Here is a 23,017-nt window from a genome sequence, read left to right as displayed (position 1 = left end):
CGCCAGTACTGAAATAATATTAATCAGCTGGACATTATACAGGAGAAAAGAACTTAAAAATGAAAAAGGCTAAATTATCTCAAAAGTGATTGAATTCATAGCTTCACTGATAGGTAACACTTTACACGCTGCACTTCTCACGTGGCCGTGCTCTAGACTTGGCCTTTTCCGTCGTGAGCTGGGCAGGGGCACAAAAATGAGTCAAGGCATCTGCAACCTCCACTGAGGTCCCGCGTACCCACAGCTTGGCAATGCCACTAGCACTCCTGATCCTGGGGACAGGTGCTGCTGAGGGAGAGAGAAGGGCCCAGAGCTCAGGCCAAGGGTTTCCCAGCACCCCAAGAGAACTGCCCGGCCAGGGAAATACCCAACCTGCACCAGGGTGCCAGTGTGTGGGTCCCGCCCCCAGAGCCCTGCGCCTGCGCACTCAGCAAGGTCTCCGCCCTGCTTGCAGCCGTCTGGAAATATTTTTTGGCAGTGCATAGGCCTGAAGCCAAGGCCTTGTGCGTGCTGTGGGCCTGCTCAACGACACCTACCCCCGGAAATAGTCTTTAACATTTATCCAAGGATGGCGATAACTGACCAACAATGACAGCTTCACCCGCAGGGGCCCTGACTCTGTACGCGCTGCGGTCCCTCTTACCTCACTCATCTTCCTCAAGTTCCTTTTTTTGTTTGCTTGCTTGTTTGTTTTTGTTTTTTGAGACAGGGTCTCGATATGCAGTTCAGGCTGGCCTTGAGCTCACTTTATAGCCCAGGCTGGTCTCGAACTCGCAACGATCCTCCCACCTCAGCCTCCCCAGTGCTGGGATTACAGGCGTGAGTCACCACTCCCGGCTCAATCCTTTTCTTTTGAAACACGGTCTCACTATGTAGTTCAGGCTGGCCTTGAACTCACTATGAAGCCCAGCCTGGCCTCAAATTGGGCCATCTTCCTGCGTCCCAAGTATCTCCAACAACAGAGGCATATGTCACTGTAATAAATTATGATGTGCATGGAATTATGTACTAGTAATGTCCTATAATGGAATAAAATGAGAAAAGCAAACATTTAGCTGGGCTTAATGGCTCACAACTGTAATCCCAGCTCCTCAGGAGGCTGAGGCAGGAGGACTGCAAGTCTTAACTGCAGCCTAGGTAATTTAGTGAAACCACATCTCAAAATTTAAAAGAAAACATTTGAACTAGCTCAGATAAGTGTGTGTTGCTTCACACATAATTCAAAGGGAAACTGGCATTCAGAAAGTTAACATAAATTGGGCATGGTGGGTGCATGCCTGTGACCTTAGCACTTTAGGAGGCTGAGACAGGAGGTTAAGTTTGAGCCCAGCTTAGGCAAATTAGTGTTTTGCAAGACCCTGTTTTAAAACAAAATTTAAAGCTGGGCATGGTGGAGTATACCTGTAATCCCAGCACTCAGGAGGCCGAGGCAGGAGGATCATTGCAAGTTCAAGACCAGTGTGGGCTACACAGTGAGCTCACGATCAGCCTGAACTGTATAACGAGACCGTGTCTCAAATAAAAATAAAAAATCTTAAAAGGGCTGGGGCTATAGATTAGTGCAAAGACCCTGAGTTCAAATCCAGGCACCAAAAAAAAAGTTAACATATTCAAAGCTTGGGAGCTAAACTATTAAAGTGGAGGCCTGGGGTAGATCAACCCCCATCATTGAGGCAGACACCTCGGACATAACTGAGGTTCTGGTGTCTAAGCCCTGCTGTCCTCTCAGAGTGCAGAAGTGCTCCTGCTTGATACTTCCACCACGAGGGAGCTATAACCTTCAGTATAAGGTGGTGTACATACAGACAGTGCTCGTTTAACACCCGAGCTATGGTCCTGTACCTCGGTTGTTCAATCAGCTAAATGAGGAATTGTATACAGTATGAACATTATAACATTCAGAACAAAGAAACGGTCAAAGGAAACTCCAACCTGAGGACTTTACATTTATTTGCGTAACTTTTACATGCAGCCCTACAATGTGAAACAAAACTAGTGTGGTACTGTACAGTACAACTGGGAAAAATCACAGCACCGTACTGCAGAAGCCACCCTACAACCACACTGCTGCTCACATTACTGCGTCATTAAGTCCGACCAGCTGGCACAGTCTGCACAGTGCTCTTGGCTGTATTAACTGTCATTAAACGGGGAATATCTGTAACTAGACAAAAATAGTTTTTCTCCTTTCTTTCAGTGCTGGGGATTGAGCCTAGGGCCTCGCACATGCTAGGCAAGTGCTCTGAGCTACATCCCTACAATTCTATAACCTTTTTTTGTTTGTTATTGTTTTTTGAGACAAGACCTTGCTCTGTAGTTGAGGCTGGCCTTGAACTCTGAGTAATCCTCCTGCCTCAGCCTCCTGAGTGCTGGAATGACAAGTGTGCACCACTGCAGCTGGCTCTTTTTTTTTTTAATTTAAAAATAACTCAAACTTCTCATTACAAAAACTGACACACAAGGCAGGCTTACACAGGGTCAGGGTCATTGACATCACTACTATCCTCCCCATTGCGTCCCATGGCAAGGTCCTTGGGGCTGATGACACGCATGGTGCCATCATCAGCGATGACGAGAATGCCACTTTTTGGGATAGGTCCTGAGGAACCTGCCTGGAGCTCACCCAGAGGAATCACTCCATTCAGAACTCTGTCCCTGCTTTTCTGTTTCCTTTTGGCATCATAAATTTGCTCATAAGCAGACAGCGCACCCCGGACACCCCTCTCAACTGATGAGAACCTCTCAGGGTTGGGATCCATGCTCTGAAACTTCTTAAGGAGCCGGTTGAGGTCTGAGAAGGCCTCCGCTAGGCCCGTCACCGTGAACCTTCTTGGTGCTGTTTCTCTGTCCTCCCCTTTGCTTTTCATTTCTCTGGCCTCTTCTTTGACCTTGTACCCCTGTCCCAGCAACTCCTCATGGGCCAGTTCTTTGGGTGCCATCTCCATCAGTTCCTCGCTGGTGTCCTCATCTGCAGCCAGGGGAAAGCTGCTAGTTACCACCTCAGCCATAGCCTTGTTCACCTGCGCCACCTCCTCTTCCTCTGCCTCCAGCCCTCTGAAGTCATGCACGAACCTTCGCAGTGTTTTCTTCCAGGTGCTGGGCATACGTTCTTTCGAGACATTGGCGCCCACTTTGGTGTCCTGTAGCGAGTAGCGGTTCTTGAATCGTTTCAACCACCCAGAGCTGGCGCTGAATTCCACGTTGTAGCCTGGCCCAGCCTTTTCCTTCAGCATCGCGAACAGACTCTTTGCTTTAGCTGTGATCATCATGGTGCTGAGGTGGACGCGCTGCCGTGTCTGATCCTCGATCCAGGTCATCAGCAGCTTCTCCATGTCCGATATGGGGCCCTCACGGATCTTTGTCAGCCTTGTGGCCTTCAGGGAGGCAGAGCCTCTCAGGGCTTCTGTCACCTTCTTCCTGTTCTTCAAAATGGTAGCGATGGTGGAATGCGACATGCCTGACTGGCGGGCGATGACCATCACTGGTTTCCCGCCTTCATAGTCCTGAATCAGTTTTAATTTTGTTTCCAGGTCAATCACCCGACGGGGCCGCTTACTGGTCACCTTAGCGGTGGCTTTAGTGCAGGGAGGGGTCATGATGAACCACAGAACCCTAGCTGCAATGGCCACCGTCCTGCACTCAGTCTGTCATTTCTTAGGGCATCATGTCATGACACAGGATGGTAGAAAGTAATTTGCATCCATTTGGAAGTTCTCTGTTAACACTAGAGGGGAAAAAAAATAAGATAAATCCAATGTTGGCAGATTACAAAAATATATTAATGGCACCAGGTATGGTGGTGTACACCTGTCATCCCAGCACTCAAGAGGCTTGCAGGAGGATTGATGCAACTTTGAGGCCAGCCTGAGCTACAAAGCAATATCTGTCTTTAAAAAAAAAAAATGCAAACAAAAGAGAGGCACAAAGATTTCTTCAAGTCGAGTCTTGGTAGTCATCCTCAAACTCAATTCACTGCTTTATGAAAACATTATGAAGGAAACACTGCATCTGTCTGAAAGGCACAACAAACACCAAACAGTTGTTCAGGTTGTGCACTGGAGGTGGAGAGTAGTCACTGGGGGTAAGGGGTGCAAGCCTAAGGATTTACTGCCAGCCCTAGGAAGGGTGAGGCTAGAGTGGACAGAGATGTGGATTTGCTATTTGTTTCTGAGACAGGGTTTCCCTATGAACTTCAGGGTGATCTTGAACTCACAGCCTCTTCCTGCTTCAGCCTCCTGAGTGCTGTGTGCGCCGCCAAGGCTGGCTTAGAGATGTGGTTGTGAGACGCTGCCTTCTAGGCATCTAAAAGATGCAAAAGAAATGGGTGACCCTTGGGGACCCCAGGAACCCCACCCCCGAGTCTGGCCTCCCGTGTGTCCCGCCGTCCCTGCACAGAGGGCTCCAGGGCGGGCTGTGTCGCCGCTCAGAGGCGCACAGGACCCGGTCGTGGGTCACGGCTGCCGACCCCGCCCCGCCCGAGGCGGAGGGGACCCAGGGCCGAGTCGCGTCCCGGATTTCAGAACAGACTCGGGGAGCGCGAGTCCCGTCAGAACCACTTCCGGCCGGCTCCATCCAGACCCTGCGCCCTCACCGTTTCCTGATTGCGGTGTCCGTGTGTCCGCGTGTCGGGGGTCCGGTGTCCTCCTCAACTGTCCTGAGCCCGAGGAGCTCACCGAGCTACAATGGCGGGCCGGACCAGCCCCGCCCACTGCTAGCAGCGACGCGAAACCTCCAGAAGACTGTGGAAAACTAAAATCCCGCGAGAACGCTGGGCAGGCGCCTGATTGGATGAGCGTCAGGCCCCGCCTTGAGCCCCGATTGGATACTCTGAGGCTCCGCCCACTGGATCTTGAAAACCAGGAGCTCCAATTAACCAGAGGTTACGCGGATCAGCCAAGACAGGTTCAGGGTTGTAGTTTTCCCTAGTAGAGCGTCCCCTCCGCCCCTGCACCACCTAGGCGGATATGTGCATTCAGAAATATTTACTCTTGGCTTTCCAGAGCAGAAACTGACATCTTTCTGTAACTATAGGTCCTTCCTGCTTTTCTTGCTGGATGCGGGGTCACAGGGTGCTCAGGGATTTCCATATTAAGAGCCCAGTGAAGCAATCGCGTAGAATAGAGTCAGGGCCAGGCCATACGGAGCCAAGAGGAAGAACTTAGTGTCCTGCAGAGTTAGGGTTTTGGTGCGAAAGAGGGTCTTGAACTCCTAGCAATCTTCCTGCCTCAGCCTCCTGGGTGCTGGGATTACAGGTGTGCACCACCACTCCGTACAATATTCAATCAAGTACTCTAAAAGGGAGAAAAGCAAACTTCTCAACTGTTTGACATAAGCAGCCACTTCACCCATAGTTCACTAGGAAACCGCACATTCATTGGATGCACGCTATCTCATCTTGGGGGCCAGACTGACTGCTGAAGTGGAGCCCACAAACTCCATCCTTGGTCCTGAGGCAGAGACGCCCAAAGATTTAATTCCAAGAGCTCACCCTGTCCCGCCTTCCCTTCCTCACCTTGAGGAAACACTCCTCCCTCCAACAACTTGCTATTCCTCAGGGGGGCGCTCTCACCTGGAGTCGCATTAAGGTTCCGATCCAAAGAAACTCAGATTCATGGCAGGCGTGGAGGCTCACACCTGTCATCCCAGCACTCTAGGGAGGCTGAACAGAAGGATCTCAAATTCAAGCCCAGTTTGGTCAACTTAGCAAGACCCTATCTCAAAAAATACAAAGAGACTGAGATGTAGTTCAGTATGAAGGGCTTTGGGTTCCATCCCAATGCTGGGGGTGGAGGTGTGCAGAGAGCCTCAGAAAGGCCAGAACCCCTTCCCAACCCCATCTGCTCTGCTCACAGTCCTGCTTTCCAGGGCTGCGGTGAAGCTTTCAGCCACTCTTCTTGCGGAGCCCGGGGGCCCCCTAAGGGGTGGGCGGATGCCCCCGAAGCGCAAGCGCAAGGATCCGCCCTTGCGCTCCCTTTGCAGGCTTAGCCTGGGTCCCGTTAAGGAATCTTGGCCTCGTGCTCCGCCCCTCCGCAAGCTGTTCACCTGCCCAACACACCAGGTGATGGCGTAAGTGAGATGGAGATCTTTGATCTTATTATTGGGATCTGAACCGGCAAATGCTCTGCTTTCCTCTTGGGTTTGTGTATGTGTAAGCAAAAATTCTGCAAGTCTTATTAAATTTTTTAAAAACTGGCAAATAATTATTCCTTTGGAAAAAAGCAAAGCTAACTACGTATTACTAGCCGGGCATGGTTGGTGCACATCTGTAATCCCATGGGCATTTCTGCATGTACTGTGATGGCGAACCTTCTAGAGCTTTTAATGACAACGAATAGCTCGCTGCAGCGCGCGTGCCATGATTCGCCACCTCTGGAAGCGGTGCATAATGAGCGCCCCCCCCCCGTCCTGGGTATTAAACTGGGGGTTCGCTACCCCTGAGCTGCATCCTTGACCCTTTTCTTCTTGTTATCGCGAATGTTTGGTTTGTGTTTGTGTTTGTGTTTGTTCTGCTTTGGTTTTGAGACCGTTTTCCAAGGCCCCCCGGGCTGGCGATCCTGCCTCAGCCTCTGGAGTAGCTGGGATTGCGGCAGGGTCCGCTCCTCCTTTTTAAGCAATCTAACTGGCCCTTGGTTGAAGCCTCCGACGACTCTCTGAAATTCCCCTGTTTAAATTACGTATTTGAAACTGTCTTGCACGCTGGACGGTGCTGCTTTGGGTGAGGACCACATCGCCTTTGTTTTTCCGTTTGTTGTATTTTCCGTTTTCCCAAACCGCCACCTTCTCGCTGAGGACACGCAGAAAATCATCCTGCATTGACCATCAACGCGTCGCCTGCTGTGAAGGAGAAACGGCTGTTGATGTCGTCTTCACCACAAGAGGGCGCCAGCTGCCTTCCCTTTGCGAAAACAGCGCAAAGGCTCTTTTTGGAGTTTTCCCCCGCGGGTGGTTTGGTTTTGTTTTGTTTTGTTGTTGAGTCAGGTCTCCATGAACAGCCCGGAATGGCCTTGAATTTACACCATTCTTCTTGCCTCAGCCTCCTGATGCTAGGATGACAAGTGGATGCCACCGTATTTTTTGTGAAGGTTTTTGGGAGCTGTTTTTTAGTTTTGTTTTGTTTGGGGTTGTTTTTTGTTTTGTTTTTTTTCAGCTGTACTGGAAATTGAACCAGGGTCTTGCAGGTGCTAGGCCAGCACTGTGCCACAGGGCTACGAACATTAAAACTGTTTTGTTGTGAGTCTGGGTCTCTTTAGGTTGTCCAGGCTGGACTGGAGCACTCGGGAGGCTGAGGCAGTAAGAGATGCAGGAGTTCAAGGCCAGCCTGGGCCACATTCCAAGACTTTATCTCAAAAACGGAAAGAAAAGAAAAGGACGGGAGATGGGCCTTCGGGAGGTAATTAGGTCGGGGCAGCACTGCCTGGGAAGCGATGGACGCTGCTCCTACTCTGATTCAGTTCTTGTGAAAGTGACTGCGCCAGAGGTCGGTGCAAAGGGAGGAGAGAACGCGCGCGCATGCGCATGCACCCACGCGCACGCACGCGTGGACACACGCCCGGCCTCTTCAGTTTCCTTTCCAGTTCTCTGTTCTTTTTTTTTTTTTTTTCTTTTTCGTTTTGAGACAGGGTCCTGCTCTGCGGTCCAGACTGACCTTGAGCTCACCTTGCAGCCCAGGCTGGCCGCAGACTTCCTGCCTCAGCCTCCCGAGGGTCGGGATGACAGGCGTGCGCCCCCGCGGCTGGCTCAGTCCTGCGCTCTGCAGCCGGGTGGCGACCCCAGCGGGAGCTGGCACCGCACCCCCACTGCCCTGGGGCCCTGGTGGTGCCACTTCTCCTTTCCGTGCTCTGCCCTGGGAACAGGGGTACCAGGCAAGGCGCCCCGTGACTCAGACCCCTGCTGGCCGGAGCCTGTGAGTCAGCGGGAGAGCTGGCCGAGAGGCCGAGGCTGGAGCCTGGACCGGGCACTGGGCTGCACACGCAGGTCCGGGTTACTCAGGGGGCTGAGGCAGGAGAATCACTGAGTAGGAGTTCGGGGCCAGCTTGGGCATCAGCATGGGTGATTTTCTGTCTTCAGTGTGTCTGCGGAGAATCAAGGATGATTCTAGTTTCTGTTTGTTTGTTTGTTGACAATCCTGGGGAATCAAGCCCAGGGCTTTTGCATTGCACTAAACCCTTTTTATTTCACATTTTAAAACAGTGCCTTGCGAATTCTCCCGGGTGGGTTCAAACTTGGCGTCCTCCTGCCTCAGCCTCCCCACCGTGCTGGAATGGCAGGCCTGTTCCATTGCTTGCTGTCTTTCTCTTTTCTTTCTTTCGTTCCTCCCTTGACCTTTGAGAGAGATGTCCTACAGACTCGCTGGGCTGCCTGGGCTGGCCCCCAACTCCTAGTCTCAAGTGACCCTCCTGCCTCAGTTTACGAAGGACCTGGGACTATGTCACTGCTGTCCCATGGGACGTGAACATATGCTAGAAGCAACACCCATTTGGCACTTAGGCAACACAGCTTTGCCTGATTTTAACATTCACACTCCCTGTTCCACAAAGTAGCAAATGGGGCTGAGCTGGGGCCGCACGCCTGTCATCCCAGTTCTTGGGAGGCTGAGGCAGGAGGATCCCAAGTTCAAGCCCAGTCTGGAGAATTTAGCAAGAGCCTGTCTCAAAAAAAAATTTTTTTAAAGCGCTCACTTTGGCAGTGTATATATTACAAATAAAAATGTAAAATACAAAGGGCTGGGGTCATAGCTTAGTGCAAAGGCCCTGGGTTCGATCCACAGTGTTGCCAAAAACTAAAGCGTTCGTGGGCTGTGGGGGTAAACCACTGGCAGAGGGCGTGGGTGGTGTGCACAAAGCCCTGGTTCCATGCCCAGCACCACCAAAAAGAAAGAAAGGAAGAGAAAAAGAAGATCAGTCGCGGAGTAAATCCTGTTTATCCAGAAATGTCAGCGCAGGGAGGCCACTCCTGAAGGAGGCCATTAAACACAGCCTTGTCAGAGGCCTGAGGAGTAACCCGGAGGATCCTGGCGGCCTCGTGGGCAGCTGGTTCTTGGTTCTGCACAACTTCGGATCTCTGAAGTCACAGAAAGACCTAACCACTGGCCCATGGGCGGATGGGTGCTGCTTCAGGTTCAAAATATAGAGACCCTAAGTGCAAAGGCCACCTAGGTGGCCGCCAGGTCCGCTGCAGGTCTGAAGGTGCAATGGGTTTGTGCTTTTGCCAAAACTATCAAACCATAGTCTGCTGTGGTGGCGCACACCTGTACATCCAGCTCTGGGGAAGCCGAAGCAGGAGGGTCTCCACGAGTTCAAGGCCAGCCTGGGCTACATAGCAAATCCCTCCCTTGAGACAAAAAGCCTCAAAGCAGGACAAGGAAAGGGGTGGGGTGCAGCTCAGGGCTTCCTGTGGGCGGGGGGGGATTTTTTTATTGGAAGAAAATTTTTTATGGAAGGAAAGAAAATTGGAAGGGACCCAGGGGGAGGAAGGAAGGGCCAGGGCACAGGGTGGGAGCCTGCAGGGCGGCCTGGGGGATTTTTTGTGTGTGTTCTACGATTCTTCCTGCTTGTTTTGTTTTGTTTTGTTTTTGGATCGTCTTTGAGTTTTGCTGGTGGGGATCAAAGCCGGATCTTTGCCATGAGTCTCATCTCCAGTCCACTTTTAATTTATTTTTCTTTAATTTTAAGGCAGGATCTTGCCCAGCTCGGGCTCTAACTTGAAGTCCTCCTGCCTCAGCCTCCCGGAGAGCTGGGATTACAGGTGGGTGCCACCGCTACAGGTTCGTGGGGTTTTGTGGGGGTGGGGGGTTCTTTCTTTGCAGACAGGGTCCCGCTGTGTACCCCAGGCCAGCCTAGACTCACGGCGATCCTCCTGCCTCAGCTTCCCTACTGCTGGGATCACGGGCGTGCACCACCACGCCCAGCTCTTGGGTTTTAAACTCACATCCACAAGAGTGCCCAGCTGTTTATAGATGGAACTCCCGGGAGGAGGCGGGGATCCCGGACGCTCTTACCCCTGGACATGACGGGCCCCAGATACACACGCGGCCTTGACAACTGTTCCTTTATTGAATGGCAGTGACAGAGGGTGCTGTGCCCGCCCCCGCCCCGCCCCACCATGCACCCCCAGGGCCCGGCCTGGGTGAGGCCTGTGATGCGCAGGCTGGGACCCGAGTCCTTGCTGCCCCGGAGCCTTGGTCCCTGTGTCCCCCTGCAGGTGAGTCCCCTGCCTCGGCCGGCCGGCGGGCACAGCGGGAGCCTGGGACTTCAGGGCCTGGTCCGCCGCCGAGGCAGGCTGGTCTTGAAGAGGGACTTGCCCGAGGCTTCCATGTAGGTGACCGTCATTTCCTTGGCGCTGATCTCCACGTAGGCGAAGCCGCCCAGTGAGTCCTCGGAGCCGTAGTGGAACCGCAGGTAGCCGCTGGGGACCTTGCGCTGGTGCCGCACGGAGGGGTCCATGAAGTTCCCGGCCCCGCTCAGCACGTAGCCGACGCCGTTCTCGTCTTGAAGGTACTGGGGACAAAGGACACAGGACGCAGGGTTGGGGAGCTCCAGTCCCAGGAGGAGGCTGACAGGACAGTGGGGCGGGGTTCACCCCCACGGCCACATCTACTCCTGAGCCTCGAGTCTTATTTTATTTATGTTTTCATTTCTTTTTTAAGGCAGGGTCTCACCGCACAGTTCAGCCCGGCCTTGAAGTCACATGGAGCCCGGATCAACCTGGAACTCCCAGCGACCCTCCTGCCTCAGCCTCCTGCTGCTGTGAGGCCGGCTGTGCCCCGGGCTGCCCCTCACCTGCAGGTTGTGGTCATGGCCACACAGGTAGGCGGTGACTCCGTAGGTGGCCAGCAGGGGCCGCAGGTTCTTGACCAAACAGCGGGTGGGCCCGTGCTCGGCGATGGACCACACGGGGTAGTGACCGGCCACCAGCACGAAGTCCTCCTTGGCCGCCGCCAGCTGCTTCTTGAGCCAGGACAGCTGAGTCCGGGCCACTGCCAGGTCCCGGGGCCTCTCGGGCTGCTGGCTCTGGAAGTCGTCCGAGTTGCCACACAGGGTCACCGTGTCCAGCATGAAGATGGCCACGGTCACGTTGCTCCGGGGGATCTTGAAGTGCAGGCGGTAGAAAGAGCTGGGGAAGTTCCTGGTGGGGACGGAGGCCGCAGGCGGACATTTGGGGCAGAGAAACGTCAGGGCAGGGCCGGGGCCAGGGCCACTCAAGACCTTTTTAAAACTTGATGAATTTATCTTTAAACTGGGGGTTGAACCCGGGGCTTTTGCCCTAAGCTATATCCCTAAGCCTTTTTTATATTTATTTTGGGGTAGGGTCTTAGGTTGCTAAGTTTACACCGCTGGGCTTGAACTTGTGATCCTCCTGCCTCGGCCTCCCACCGTGCTGGGTTATAGGTTTGAGCCATCCTATGCCCTGATTCTTTTCAAGACAGTTTCTCGGCTATATATTCCAGGCTGCCCTTGAACTCACTATATAGCCTGGGCTGGCCTTCACCTCATGGAGACCCTCCTGCTTCAGCCTCCCAAATGCTAGAATAACAGTCCTGGGCCACCATGCCGGCTCGCCATCCCCGGGGCATGCTCACCACCGCTTGGAGACCTTGGAGTAGGCGATCTGAGCCGACACATTCCCGTGGTGGTCATGGTTCCCGGCCAGCACGTACCAGGGCACGTTGCGCAGGGAGCGGTCCGAGAACACGTCCTCGAAGGTCTCCTGTGGTGGGCAGGAAGGGCGCCCCCTCTGGTGGTCACAGCTGCCCTCATGTTCCCACCAACCAGGGGCCAAGCACTAAGGAGCCATGGGGTGCTCTGGGCACCTGCGGACACTCTCCCACCCGGCTCTGCCCTCCCACAGGAAGGCCACCAGATTGGGTGCCGCTGCCCAGCCCCGCACACACCTGGAACCTCTTGTCGTTGACATCTTGGACCCCGTTGTAGTAGAAATTGTCCCCCAGGGACAAGATGAAGTCGGCCCCCATCATCTGCACTGCTTTGGCGATCTCCTTGGAGTTGGCCATTTCCCGGGCCGTGTGGAAGGGGGCGTTGGGGACCCCGCCCCAGTCCCCTAGGGCCACGAAGCGCAGGGTGGCCGTGGGGGCCGCACAGTCGGCCAGGCGGAGCAGCAGTGCGGCCTGCAGGGCCAGCAGCACCGTCCACGCAGACATCTGCCAGAGAGACCACGTGTGAGCCCTAGAGCCCCTGGGGAGCCAATACCCCGTTCCTGTAGACCAGGACCCGCAGGGTGAATTTGGGGGGAGTTTTTCGTTTTGATTTGTTTTTTGAGACAGGGTCTGCAGCCCAGGCTGGCCTCTAACTTGTGGTGATCCTTCTGCCTCAGCCTCCTGGGTGCTGAGATGACAGGTGTGCCCCACACACCTGACCCCGGGGTGCTGCAGCTCCCAAGACTCGGTGGCACCAGCGGGAACCGGCCGAGAGGACAGGAAGAGTGCCGGGAAGCCCTCGCCCTCCCGCACTCCCTCGCACCCAGAACTCACCTTGGCGAGCTGGAGCTGCTGAGCTGGGCCTCGGGAGGCGGGTGGACTCCGGGGCTGGACGGGCAGCTCGGGGCCTTTATTCCCGGGGGCGGAGGTGGGTCCTCCGGAAGGGTGATGCAGTTTCTCCAAGGACAAGCTCGGGGCCCAGGGCCCTCCCCTGGGTCATGTGAGGCCGACTTCCCTAGAACTGGACACGGGATCCCAGGCTGGGGTCAGGGCCAGCGTGGGAAGCTGCAGCCGCACGGCCGCTGGGCCTGCACGACTGTCTGTGTCCTCTGTGCACCCAGGCGTGCACCAGGCCCAGCCGTGCGTGTGCCTGTGTGTGTGTGTGTGTGTCTGTGTGTGTCCCTGCAGATGTATACGCCCACCCGTGTCTGGGTGGGGCCCGCTTCCTGTGTGCAGCCCAGCTCTGTGTGTGTGTCACATCTGCTGAGCCTGCAGGGCCGGGTGGCCTGGCTGGGACACTGGCTGTGTCACGGGGCTGTGGGACCAGACTCAGCGCAGCACCTGTGCTCCGTGCCTCAGTTGTTGGCTGGCCCCCACCCGAGCGGGCTTTGGTGACATCAGAGTGTGGGGACTTCCTGGGTCCCTCTGCCCCCCCTATCCCCACCCACACATACACACAGTGGTGGTGGCGGTGCCAGTGGCTTCTCTTTTCCGGGAAGTGAAGCCCACATCTCCCTGACCCTCCTGTCGCCTGGCCCATGAGAGCCCCTGGAGACAGAGCCATGTGACTGTCCCCTTTAACCTCAGCACCTCAAGCAGCTGCCTGTGAGACCTCCCAGGGACTCGGTCTCTCAGGGAGGGCTGCAGGGCTGGGCAGTGCAGGGTGTGGCCTCCCTGTCACCTCCCAGCTCCGATGCTACCCGGGGTGGTCCTCCGACATCCACAACCCAGTCCCTCCAGTGCCTGCTAAATCGCTAAGTTGCTAAGTTACCCAGGCTGGGGGCAAACTCCAGATCCTCCTGCCTCAGCCTCCCAGAGTCCTGGAATGCCAGCAGACAGAAGGAACACTCACCCAGTGCAGGAATACAGGCTCACAGAGGGTGAGCGACGCCACCTGGGTCAGCCAGGGAAGATGGCTGTTAGTGATACCAACACCCCCCAGCCCCCCAGTGTCCCAGCTACGACAGACAGACAGACAGGAACTGGGAGACAAAGGCAGAGACGCCCTCCCTCCCCCAGCTCACCTGCCTCCCGTGTGGGCTGGGTGCAGAGGTCGGGACTGCGGCTCGCCCAGGTTTTAATGAGGAGGAGGTGGCCGAGGAGGCCAGGTGCACCCTGTGGAGGGTGGAGACCCGGCGGACCGGCCCCACCTGCCCCAGCGACCTGGGCGGAGGACGCCCAGGTGGACCCAGACCTGCGCTCCGGGGCTGAAGGTCTAGGCAAAGGGGAAGCCCTGGGGCCCATTTCTTCTTCCATGTCCTTCTCCCGAGAGTTGTCCCCAGCCTGGGACACCCGGGCACCCTTGGGCCATAGCCGGCGGTGGCCGTGCGGAGGACCGAGGCCAACCTGTACGGAGGAGGTTTGACAGCTTCCTGCTCTGTCTCCCTGGCTTTAAAATAGGTGATCCCAGCGCTCAGGAGGCTGAGGCAGGAGGACTGCTGTGTGTTAGAGGCCGGCGTGCACTACACAGTGAGACCCTGACTCAAAACACAAAAATCAAAACCAAACAAAAACTGATGGGTGTGAAGAGGTGGGGGCGCAGCTCAGGGGGTCACATCTGCCTGACGTGGGGGAGCCCCTGGGTTCCACTGCAGCAGGGTAAAGGGTATGAGAGAAGGGTCAGGTAACCCCTAGAATGTCACAGAATTTAAGGACACACGCACGCCCCAGAAACAGCCAGCAATTTTCCTTCTGCTGCTTTTTAGCACTGGAGGGTTGAACCCGAAGCCTTCACATCGAGCTGCATCCCCAGCCCTGCTTATCTTTTATCTGAAGCAGCCTCTCGGTTGTTAAGCCGCCCAGGATGATCTTAGGCCTTCAGCCCTCCTGCCTCAGCCTCCCAGAGAGCAGGATGAGAGGCGACCACTGGCCCAGCCGGGGAGTGGGGGGCTTCACGGCTCTCCCAGCGCCCTGTACCCCCTTTCAAGAGTGCGCTGGACCTGGTGGCTGCCATCTAGGCTCCCTCCCGGGGACACCTGGCGGGCACCACCTGAAGGGGCCGGTCCAGGGAACGGTCGCCCGTGTCACATGATGCTGCCTGATTCCGTTAAGGTTTCAATTCTCCTCCGAGGTTTAGCCCTGAACCCCATAACTGCAGCCCCCCACACCGGGCCGTCCCACGTGGAGGGACGGTGGCACAAGGGCCGACTGGCATCTGCAGCTGTCACAGGAGGACAGGGTGCATTGTGGGAGGCGGGAAATCTAGACCGAGCCTGGAGTCCTTTGAATATCAACAAAAGAAATGTAAAATTTTTAAAAATTAAAGAGTTGGAGTCTCGGTAGGTCGCGCAGGTTGACCTTGACTTTTATTGATTGGTTGATTTGAGTGTTATTTCCGAGACAGGGTCTCACTACGTAGTCCAGCCTGGCCTCAAACGGACGGACAGCAATCCTCCTGCCTCGGCCTCCTAAGTGACGGGATGACAGCACAGGCCTGTGCCACCCTGCCCAGCACCATTAATTTTTCCATGTGGGTGCCCTTTATAACTTTTTCTTTTCAGTACCAGCGGTGGAACCCAGGGGCGCACTACTTCTGAGCTACAGTCCCAGCCCTTTTTAAATCTTGAAGTAGGATCTTGCTGACCTGCCCAGGCTGGAATCAGACTTGCAATCCTCCTGCCTCAGCCTCCCGAGGAGCTGGGACTTCAGGTATGCACCAGCACGCCCGTTTATAACTTTTCTGTTAGCTTAATGATCTTAATTGGCTTTATATTTTTAATTCTGTCATCATCCCATTACATGGAATAACCATTACCCCATTTATAACTTTGTCATTAGATTTGGCACTTTTGGTATTTTTTAAAATCAGAAAAACACACAAAAAGTGCATGTGGTTAAAATGAAGCAGGAGTAGGGTGGGGAGACGCAGGGCAGCAGGCTTGGCCTGCTTAAGCCTGCTTTCCACCCTCTGCGGAATAATAAAGTACTTAACGAACCCGCCTGTAGTCTCAGCACTGGGGAGGCTGAAGCAGGAGGATGGCTTTGAGCTCAAGCCAGCCTGGGCTACACAGGGAGACCCAGTCTCAAAACACTAAACAAGGGCCAAGGACATAGCTCAGCGGCACAGCACCTGCCTGGCAGGTGCAGGGTTCTGAGTTTGAATCCTAGTACAAAAATGTTTTTAAAAACCTTAAATAAACCCTATTTTGTGCAGGGAACTTTTTTCTTTTTTTGGTCTTTTTGAGACACTCTCCTTGTGCAGCTCAGGCTGGCCTGGAACTTGTAAGGAACTTAAACTTCCTCAGCCTCCCTGGGGCTACGATGACAGGCGTGCGCCCCCACGCTGGACTTTCTGCAGGGAACTTGAGGCAGCCTGGAGCTTCTACAGCTGTCCTTCTGCCCCCGTTTGGTTTGGCCTAAGCGCCCCTGTCTGTTCCATTGGGACCCCATTTCTGCAGATTTCCCGCACTGCTGGACCTGGATGTGCCCACAGTCCCCCTCCCCCCTGCAGCCTGGGCCTCAGTCCCATGCTTGAGTTCCTCCTTGAGCTGTATGGCCTGGGCTCTGCCCTCCCCGGCTCGCCCTGGGGCGTCCTCTTCTCCACTTTTCTCTCTTTGATCCCTTAGCTTCTGGGGCCTCCTCTGCCTGCTGGGCAGCCGCTGACCTCAGGGCCTTGGCACCTGCTGCTCTGCCTGCCTGAGGGCTTTTCCTGTCTTATCACTCACCCAGTGCCTGCCTGCCTCACGGTCTTCATTTTTGTCTTTAAAACATACTGCTACCAGGGCTGGGATTTAGCTCAGCGGCATAAGCGCCTGCCTTGCAAGCAGGCAGTTGTGAGTTCGATCCCTGGTACCGGTAAAAAGGAAAAAAGACAAAAAAAAAAAAAACATATTGCTACATAAATAAATAAATTTGTCGCAGTGCTGGGGATGGAACCCAGGGCTTCATGTGCGCTAGGCAGGCGCCCCTGGGGGTGCAGCACCCCGGCCCCAGGACCTATACTTAGCATCTGTAGTCTCTGTGGCTGTGCTCACCACCGCCTGACAGACACGCTTGTGTGCCACGCTGTCCCTGCCTCACTCACCCCTGTGAGCTCCCAAAGACCCGGAACCTCCTCCGGGTTGTTTCTTGGTATCTCTCCAACATCTCAAATCAGGAGCCCGTGCAGGCGACTGCTCAGAATTACTTGGGAAAGGACAGAATGAGTAAGGTCTCCGGTCTCTACCAACCCAGCCTGGCTCCTGTTTCTGCCCCTGATGGAATATTTCACGCACTCCTTTATAACTTTATTCAATCCCATGTATGCTTTTGTTTTGTGTTTTGTTGAGGCCTGGTCTTGCTATAGCCCAGGCTGGCCTCAAAGTGCAGAGATCCTCTTGCCTCAGCCTCCCAAATGTTGGGATTATAGATGTGTGCTACCATATCCTGCTTCATTCAATTTTATGTGTGGTAGGTTTTGTTTGTTTTTTTCTTTTTGTACCAAGAATTGAACTCAGGACCTTGTGCTTGCCAGACAGGCGCTTATGCCCCTGAGCTGTATCTCCGGCCCTCAAATCTTGTTACAATGCTCAATTTGCATTCAGGACAGCAATGAAGGCCCCAGGGCCTTTGCACTTGCCGTTTCCCTGAGGACAGCCCTCCGTTTTCTGACCCAGCTTCTCATCATCCTGAGATGCCACCTCCTGGGGCCTCTGGGCCTCAGTTAGCCCTGCTTACCCACTCCACAGTCCCACCCTTGTCAAGCATGTATGTCCTCTCTGTCCCCACCAGGAGGTCCCTGGAACACAGGACTGGGTGGACAATCAGATTGGGAATGGGGTGGGCACACAGGCTCAATGCTGTTCCTCTTTTTTGTCCTTTGTGGCCCCGGAGAAGGAACTTGTGGTCTAGCATGCGCCGGCCAGCACTACACCGCTGGACTCCATCCTGCAGAGACTTTCCCACCCTTGTCTCAGCCTGGGAAGTTACATTTGTCATTCCATGGAAACGTTGTTGGTCTAGCAAGTTAATTCCAATCTACTGCTTTCAGTGTAACCCACGGCAGAAAAAAGACACTCAGCCATATTTATAGCTACGGGGAGCCCAGAGACAGCCTAGATAGGGGCTCACAGGAGCAAGGAGCCCGACCCAGGGCCTAACCCGGTGGCTAGAGGAGGCAGCAGGAAACAGGTGCGCACTGTGAGCTGGGCTCTGCAGGACGCCTAGGAGCACCTGGCAATTTGCAGAGGGAAAGATCCGCAGAAAGACCAACCTGCATAGCACAACCGAGGTAGCAGCTAGTGCTCTGGGCTTGGTGCTTCAGCTCTGATGTGCAAACCTCTTCTGTCCTGGGAAGTCACAGCCCGGGAGAGCAGGGAAATGGCGTCAAAGATTACACATCCACACCTCAGCCAGCACTGTTTACGTTGCTTAGGGCCAACTGAAGGGGAAAGGAAATGGCCCAGCCAGCTCTGGACAGAGGCAGGGCCAGGCTTTCTTTAACTTCTCTGTTTAAGGAGAGTCGCCAGGTGGTCCTCCACACCTGGCCAGTTTCTTATTTTCTACTCTGAGGCAGGGTCTCAGTAACTTAGGTTGGGTTCGAACTTTCGATCCTCCTGCCTCAGCCTCCCAAGTGCTGGGGTTACAGGTGTGCACCAGTACAGCCAGCTGCTGCTCTCCATTTGTGCTCCAAGGAGAGACAAAATACAACGGGTGTTCCCTTATCAAAATATGCGGGCATTCACGTTAGCGGCTGAGAAGTGGAAAGCTGCCTAGACAGGGGTGCTGGTGACACTGTCTTCCCAGCACTCGGGAGGCTGAGGCAGGAGGATCACCTTGAGTTCGAGGCCGGCCTGGGATACACATAGTGAGACCCCGTCTCAAAAATAAGTTAATAAAGTCCCCTTTTTCTTTGTCCTTACTGGCACACAGTAAGGTGCACGGTACGTCCTCAATAAGTAATTTGTGGAATACATTTTTAAAAGATCAGTTCTTACAAAAACAAGCCAAACACACCGCTCAGTCTTAAAATCTGTGTTTATCTCTATTGCTTATCTATGCATGCACTAGTATCCATGTGTACGCGTGCATGTGTGTGTATGTGGACTTATGTCACTAGCCCCTTTTTTGACTTTTTTTTTTTTCTTTTTTCTTTTTGTCTTTTTCATTTTTATCGGTACCGGGGATCAAACTCACGACCGCCTGCTTGCAAGGCAGGCGCTTATGCCGCTGAGCTAAATCTCCAGCCCTCACTAGCCCCTTTTTTGTTGGTTTTTTTTATTTGTTTTTGGTTTTTTGTTTTGTTTTTTTGGTACTGGGGACTGAACTCATGACGTGAGCCACTTAAGCAAGCGCTTGAGTCACTGAGCTAAATCCCTGGCCCCCGCTGTTTTCATTTGAGATGAGATTTTGTCCAGTTATCCAGGTTGGGTATGAATTTGGGACACTGCTGTCTCAGCCTCCCAGAGTGCTGGGATTACAAGCAAACACCACCATGCCCAGCAGCGTCATCCACCTCTACAAGCGGCCCAGAAGTGCCCAGAGACACAGCTGAAGAGGGACAATGCTTAGTTACTCCCAGCTTTCAGAGCCTGGGCAGGAAGAACTTAGCTCTGAGGAGGAGACTCTGGGGCAGAAGCACTGCGACCGGCCCAGGTGTGGACACAGTGTCTGCTCAGCTGAGGACAGGTCTGTGTGTGCAGAGCCCAGGGCTAAGCTCCGTTGGTCGGCTGATCACCTCTGTATCTTTCTTGTTTTGAGATTCGGAGTCTCACTGTATTGCCCAGGCTGGCTTCCAACCCCTGGGCTCACAAGATCCTCTTGTCTCAGCCTTCCAAGTAGCCAGGACTAACAGATGGCCACTACTCCCACCTTAAGACTAAGAGTAATCACACAATTGATCAGAGGTCCTGGGGATCCAACCCAGAGCCTCACCCATTTCAGTCGGGCGCTCACCACCAGCTACACCCCCAGCTCAACCGTCTGCATGTGAATTTAAGTTTTATGTATCTGTACAATTTCACCTGATACTTCAGTGATTGAGTAACTAGAGCCCAGTCTTTGTGTAGTTTCTCCTTAACGTGAAACTTACATTTAATCACTTAAAGAAACTCAGGGATACACTTGAGTGAGTTCTGCTAACTGCCAACTTCAAAAACAACGTATGCACCCAGCAGTTAGATTTCAAACAGAAAGTAAAAGTCACAGGAAGAGTGTCGGTGCTTGGAAAATAATGTTCTCTTCAGTGCCCAGAAGTTCTTAGCTGGAGCCAATCTCAATCAATCAATCAATCAATCAAGCCCTGTAATCCCAGCATTTGGGAGGCTGAGGCTGGAGGCCGGTCCAGCCAGCCTGGGCTACATCCTGAAATCAAAACCAGTCTCAATTTGCATAGCAAGACCGTGTTTCAAAAACAAAGGGCCAGTCTGCCCTCTAGGGGTCACCATGGAGACCCAGCCATCTGAAATATTTGTCTTCACAAATTATTTCCAGGGCCAGGGTGGGGTAGATGAGACAGGCTAAGGCGCACACTGACATGCTCAAATTGGTATAGGCAGCTCGGCACGATGATGCAAGGCTATAATCCCAGTTCTCTGGGAGGCTGAGGCAGGAGGTTCACAAGTTCAAGCCCAGCCTGGACAACTAAGGGACTTGGCGCACTATCTCAAATTATAATATTTTTAAAAGCGTTGGAGAGCTGGGCAGGTGGCGCACGCCTGTGATGCCAGTACTCAGGAGGCTGAAGCAGGAGGATCAGTGTGAGTTCGAGGCCAGACTGCAAGGCTTAGTGAGACCCTCTCTCAAAGACAGAAAACAACTCAAAGCTGGGCTATGGCTCAGTGTGAAGGCTCTGGGATCAAAAAAAGGGTTATAGCTGGGTGTGGTAGTGCATACCTATAAACCCAGGGCTGGTGAGGCTGAGGCAGCACTGCCCTGAGTTCAAGGTCACCGTGGGTTACGTATGGGGCCTTTTTCTTTCTTTCTTTTTGGTCTTTCTGAGACAGGGTCTCACTATGTAGCCCAGGCTGGCCTTGAATTTGCAGTGATCCTCCTGCCTCAGCCTCCCGCGTGCTGGGATTAGACATTCACCACCACACCTGGCTGAGACTTTTTCTTAAAAACAGACAAAATTGTTACAGGCATGTAAGAAAACACTACATTTTTTGTTGTTGCTGACACAAAACACCCAACACCCAGAGTTACCAGGGAAAGGATTTTTTTCTGCTCACCTTTCGTGGAGGTTTCAGACCATAGTTGGCTGGCTCCAGAGCAGCGTGATAGGGCAGAGGAGCATCAGAGAGCAGGCAGAAAGCAGCGAGTGATCACAGCAGCCCTCTTCCTGTCCCTGGCGTCCTACCCAGCTGCACAGCTAGGGCGGGTGGCGCCCACACCCAGGGTAGGCCGTCCCATTGGTTACCCAAACCCGTTGGTGACTAATTAGCAACCACACACCCCTAATCTCCGGCATCACACACACCATATCCAGCCGCCTCTGACGAGCCCCACCTATGACCTCGTGAGCCTCTGGCGGAGACATCTGCGCAGAAGCCCTAAGGACGCCAGAGCTCATATTTTGCAAAACGAATATGCACCAGAAAATATGTCTTTTGAAACTTATTTTCCAGAACATTCTAACGTAACAGCTCTTATCAGGGTCCCCAGGAACCCAAGGCTTGCCCAATCAACCGTCAACTCCTCATCGGCCTCCAACTCCCAGCCACACAGGACGCTGTGACCCCGAGAGCCGGTGGCTTCTTTAGGGAGCCCTTTCCCAGCTGAAAGCTTTGCCTCGAGCAAGAACTGGACCAGATGAGCCTAAAACGGTGCCAGGAGTTAAACTGAAAAGTGACAGGGGAAAAAACGGGCTCTGCAGAGTGAACTTGGGCCAAACAAGACAAAAACAGCAAAAATAAAGTGTAACCTTTGTGTAAAAAGTTCTCAGTGTGCTCCTGCTGGAATCTGGGTCCTAACGTGTTATCCAAATCTCGCGAGAGGTTCTACATCCGGGGTCCTGAGATTTATTTGGCGCTGTCTTGGGATCTTGTAATTAACAGGTTCCTGCTTGGTTTTTGTAAAGAAGAAGAAGAAGAAGAAGAAGAAAAACAAACACAAGAATTAAGAATTAAACAAGTGGGGGCTGGGGATTTAGCTCAGCGGCATAAGCGCCTGCCTTGCAAGCAGGCAGTCGTGAGTTTGATCCCTGGTACCGATAAAAAGGAAAAAGACAAAAAAAAAAAATTAAACACGCAAAAGACAACATCCAAAGGCCTTCAGGGGAGGTGTCTAAGAAAGACCACCCACCCTCCTCTTCCTCCTCCTACTGCCCTGGCTGCTGGCTTCTTGGGTCCCTCTCCTGTTCCTGAATCCTCCCCTGTGCCCCATCTGTCCCCAAGTCATTAAATAACCTCCATATGCTAATGATCCCCCATTCCTTGCAGCTCTTTTTTTTCTGCGTTTTTTATATTTTATTGGTACCTTTTTTTTTTTTTTCCCTTGTACCAGGGATCAAAATCACGACCTTGCGCTTGCCAGGCAGGCACTTGGACCTCTGTGCGAAATCCCCAGTTCCTGGTATATTTTAGATACACATAATGATAACATCCATCGTAGGGAATTTGTACCTATTCATAATATATCTTGCTTCTTTTATTCCCCATTCCCCTCCCCGGCCCTCCCTTCAACCCCTTTTCCTCTTTTTTTTTTTTTTTTTTTGGTACCGGGTATCAAACTTAAGACCACATTTACCAGACAAGCACTTTGAGCTGCTGAGCTAAATCTCCCGCTTCCCCTTCTAATGTATAAAAGGCTTTGTTCCATTTTCTCCCTCTATTCATACAGATCTTTGTCTCTCTCCCTCTCTCTCGCTCTCTCTCTCTTTTAGAAAGAGAGGGTCTTGCTATGTAACCCAAGGCGGCCTTGGGTTCACAGTGATCTGCCTGCCTCAGTCTCCCAAGTGCAGGGAAGACAGGTGTGCACCACCAGGCCTGGTTAGGAGCGTCCTGAGATGTTGCAGGGATCCTCATTCCAGACTGTGCTAAAGTGGAAGATGTCTGGGGCCTGGCCCTGCCCGCCTTAGGTCCAAAAACAAACAGAGCCTGGCATGAGGGCTGATTGTGACAACTAGACTGGCTCGGCACAGTCGCAGGTATGCAAGACCCACCCTAGGACTGGCACCAGAGCAGTATGAAATGGGAACACTTCTTCCCTTTCATCTTATGGCTCCGGCACAGACTCTTTGGCCTCGTGATACCGACTCACGTGGAAAACTTCACTGAACTCCCGGCCTTCCATTGGACCCTTGGGGTCCCCAGGGTGCAGGTGGACATTTTGCACTCTTCCACACCTGACTCTGCGGGCAGCCATTGTAAGCCAGTGTTGTACATTCTTATATATTCTTGGATATTTTGTATTATCTGTTCTTTCTGATAAGCACTGATTGATACAAGT

General features: G+C 53.4%; 2 protein-coding genes across 5 annotated transcripts; both read right to left on the bottom strand.

Annotated features, from left to right (window-relative positions):
• Positions 1 to 1,926: 1,926 nt before the first annotated feature.
• Cenpbd1 (Putative CENPB DNA-binding domain-containing protein 1) lies at positions 1,927 to 4,874 on the bottom strand. Of its 2 annotated transcripts, XM_013150194.3 has the most exons (3): positions 4,592 to 4,874; positions 4,214 to 4,302; positions 1,927 to 3,724 (listed from the first exon to the last, which is right to left on the bottom strand). In XM_013150194.3, exon 3 carries the CDS (start codon positions 3,594 to 3,596, stop codon positions 2,469 to 2,471), a length of 1,128 nt encoding a protein of 375 aa, XP_013005648.1. In that variant the 5' UTR covers positions 3,597 to 3,724; positions 4,214 to 4,302; positions 4,592 to 4,874; the 3' UTR covers positions 1,927 to 2,468. The 2 variants fall into 2 exon arrangements, with proteins under 2 accessions (XP_013005648.1, XP_004999543.1); XM_004999486.4 differs by lacking the exon at positions 4,214 to 4,302 and having other exon boundaries at positions 4,592 to 4,848.
• Positions 4,875 to 10,030: 5,156 nt separating this feature from the next.
• Acp5 (acid phosphatase 5, tartrate resistant) lies at positions 10,031 to 20,928 on the bottom strand. Of its 3 annotated transcripts, XM_063228725.1 has the most exons (7): positions 13,678 to 13,762; positions 13,506 to 13,547; positions 12,488 to 12,674; positions 11,891 to 12,157; positions 11,579 to 11,706; positions 10,779 to 11,124; positions 10,031 to 10,496 (listed from the first exon to the last, which is right to left on the bottom strand). In XM_063228725.1, exons 4-7 carry the CDS (start codon positions 12,155 to 12,157, stop codon positions 10,251 to 10,253), a joined length of 987 nt encoding a protein of 328 aa, XP_063084795.1. In that variant the 5' UTR covers positions 12,488 to 12,674; positions 13,506 to 13,547; positions 13,678 to 13,762; the 3' UTR covers positions 10,031 to 10,250. The 3 variants fall into 3 exon arrangements, with proteins under 3 accessions (XP_063084795.1, XP_013005629.2, XP_003461297.2); XM_013150175.3 differs by lacking the exons at positions 13,506 to 13,547; positions 13,678 to 13,762 and adding an exon at positions 20,800 to 20,928; XM_003461249.5 differs by lacking the exon at positions 13,678 to 13,762 and having other exon boundaries at positions 13,506 to 13,651.
• Between the last annotated feature and the right edge of the window lie 2,089 nt (positions 20,929 to 23,017).

Source organism: Cavia porcellus, unplaced genomic scaffold, assembly GCF_034190915.1.
Source record: "Cavia porcellus strain 051 isolate PalLab524CR breed Dunkin Hartley unplaced genomic scaffold, mCavPor4.1 scaffold_17, whole genome shotgun sequence".
In the NCBI taxonomy this organism is placed as follows: domain Eukaryota; kingdom Metazoa; phylum Chordata; class Mammalia; order Rodentia; family Caviidae; genus Cavia; species Cavia porcellus.
Note: the sequence above shows the minus strand (reverse complement) of the source record. Positions and strands in the feature narration are given on the sequence as shown.

Excerpts from the sequence above, each read along its gene's own strand:
- Cenpbd1 (XM_013150194.3), bottom strand. The coding sequence starts at position 3,596 with ATGACCCCTCCCTGCACTAAAGCCACCGCTAAGGTGACCAGTAAGCGG.
- Acp5 (XM_013150175.3), bottom strand. The coding sequence starts at position 12,157 with ATGTCTGCGTGGACGGTGCTGCTGGCCCTGCAGGCCGCACTGCTGCTC. Across the intron at positions 11,125-11,578 it reads TCCAAGGTCTCCAAGCGGTG|GAACTTCCCCAGCTCTTTCT; the intron begins GTGAGCATGCCC and ends CGTCCCCACCAG. Across the intron at positions 10,497-10,778 it reads GCCATGACCACAACCTGCAG|TACCTTCAAGACGAGAACGG; the intron begins GTGAGGGGCAGC and ends CTTTGTCCCCAG.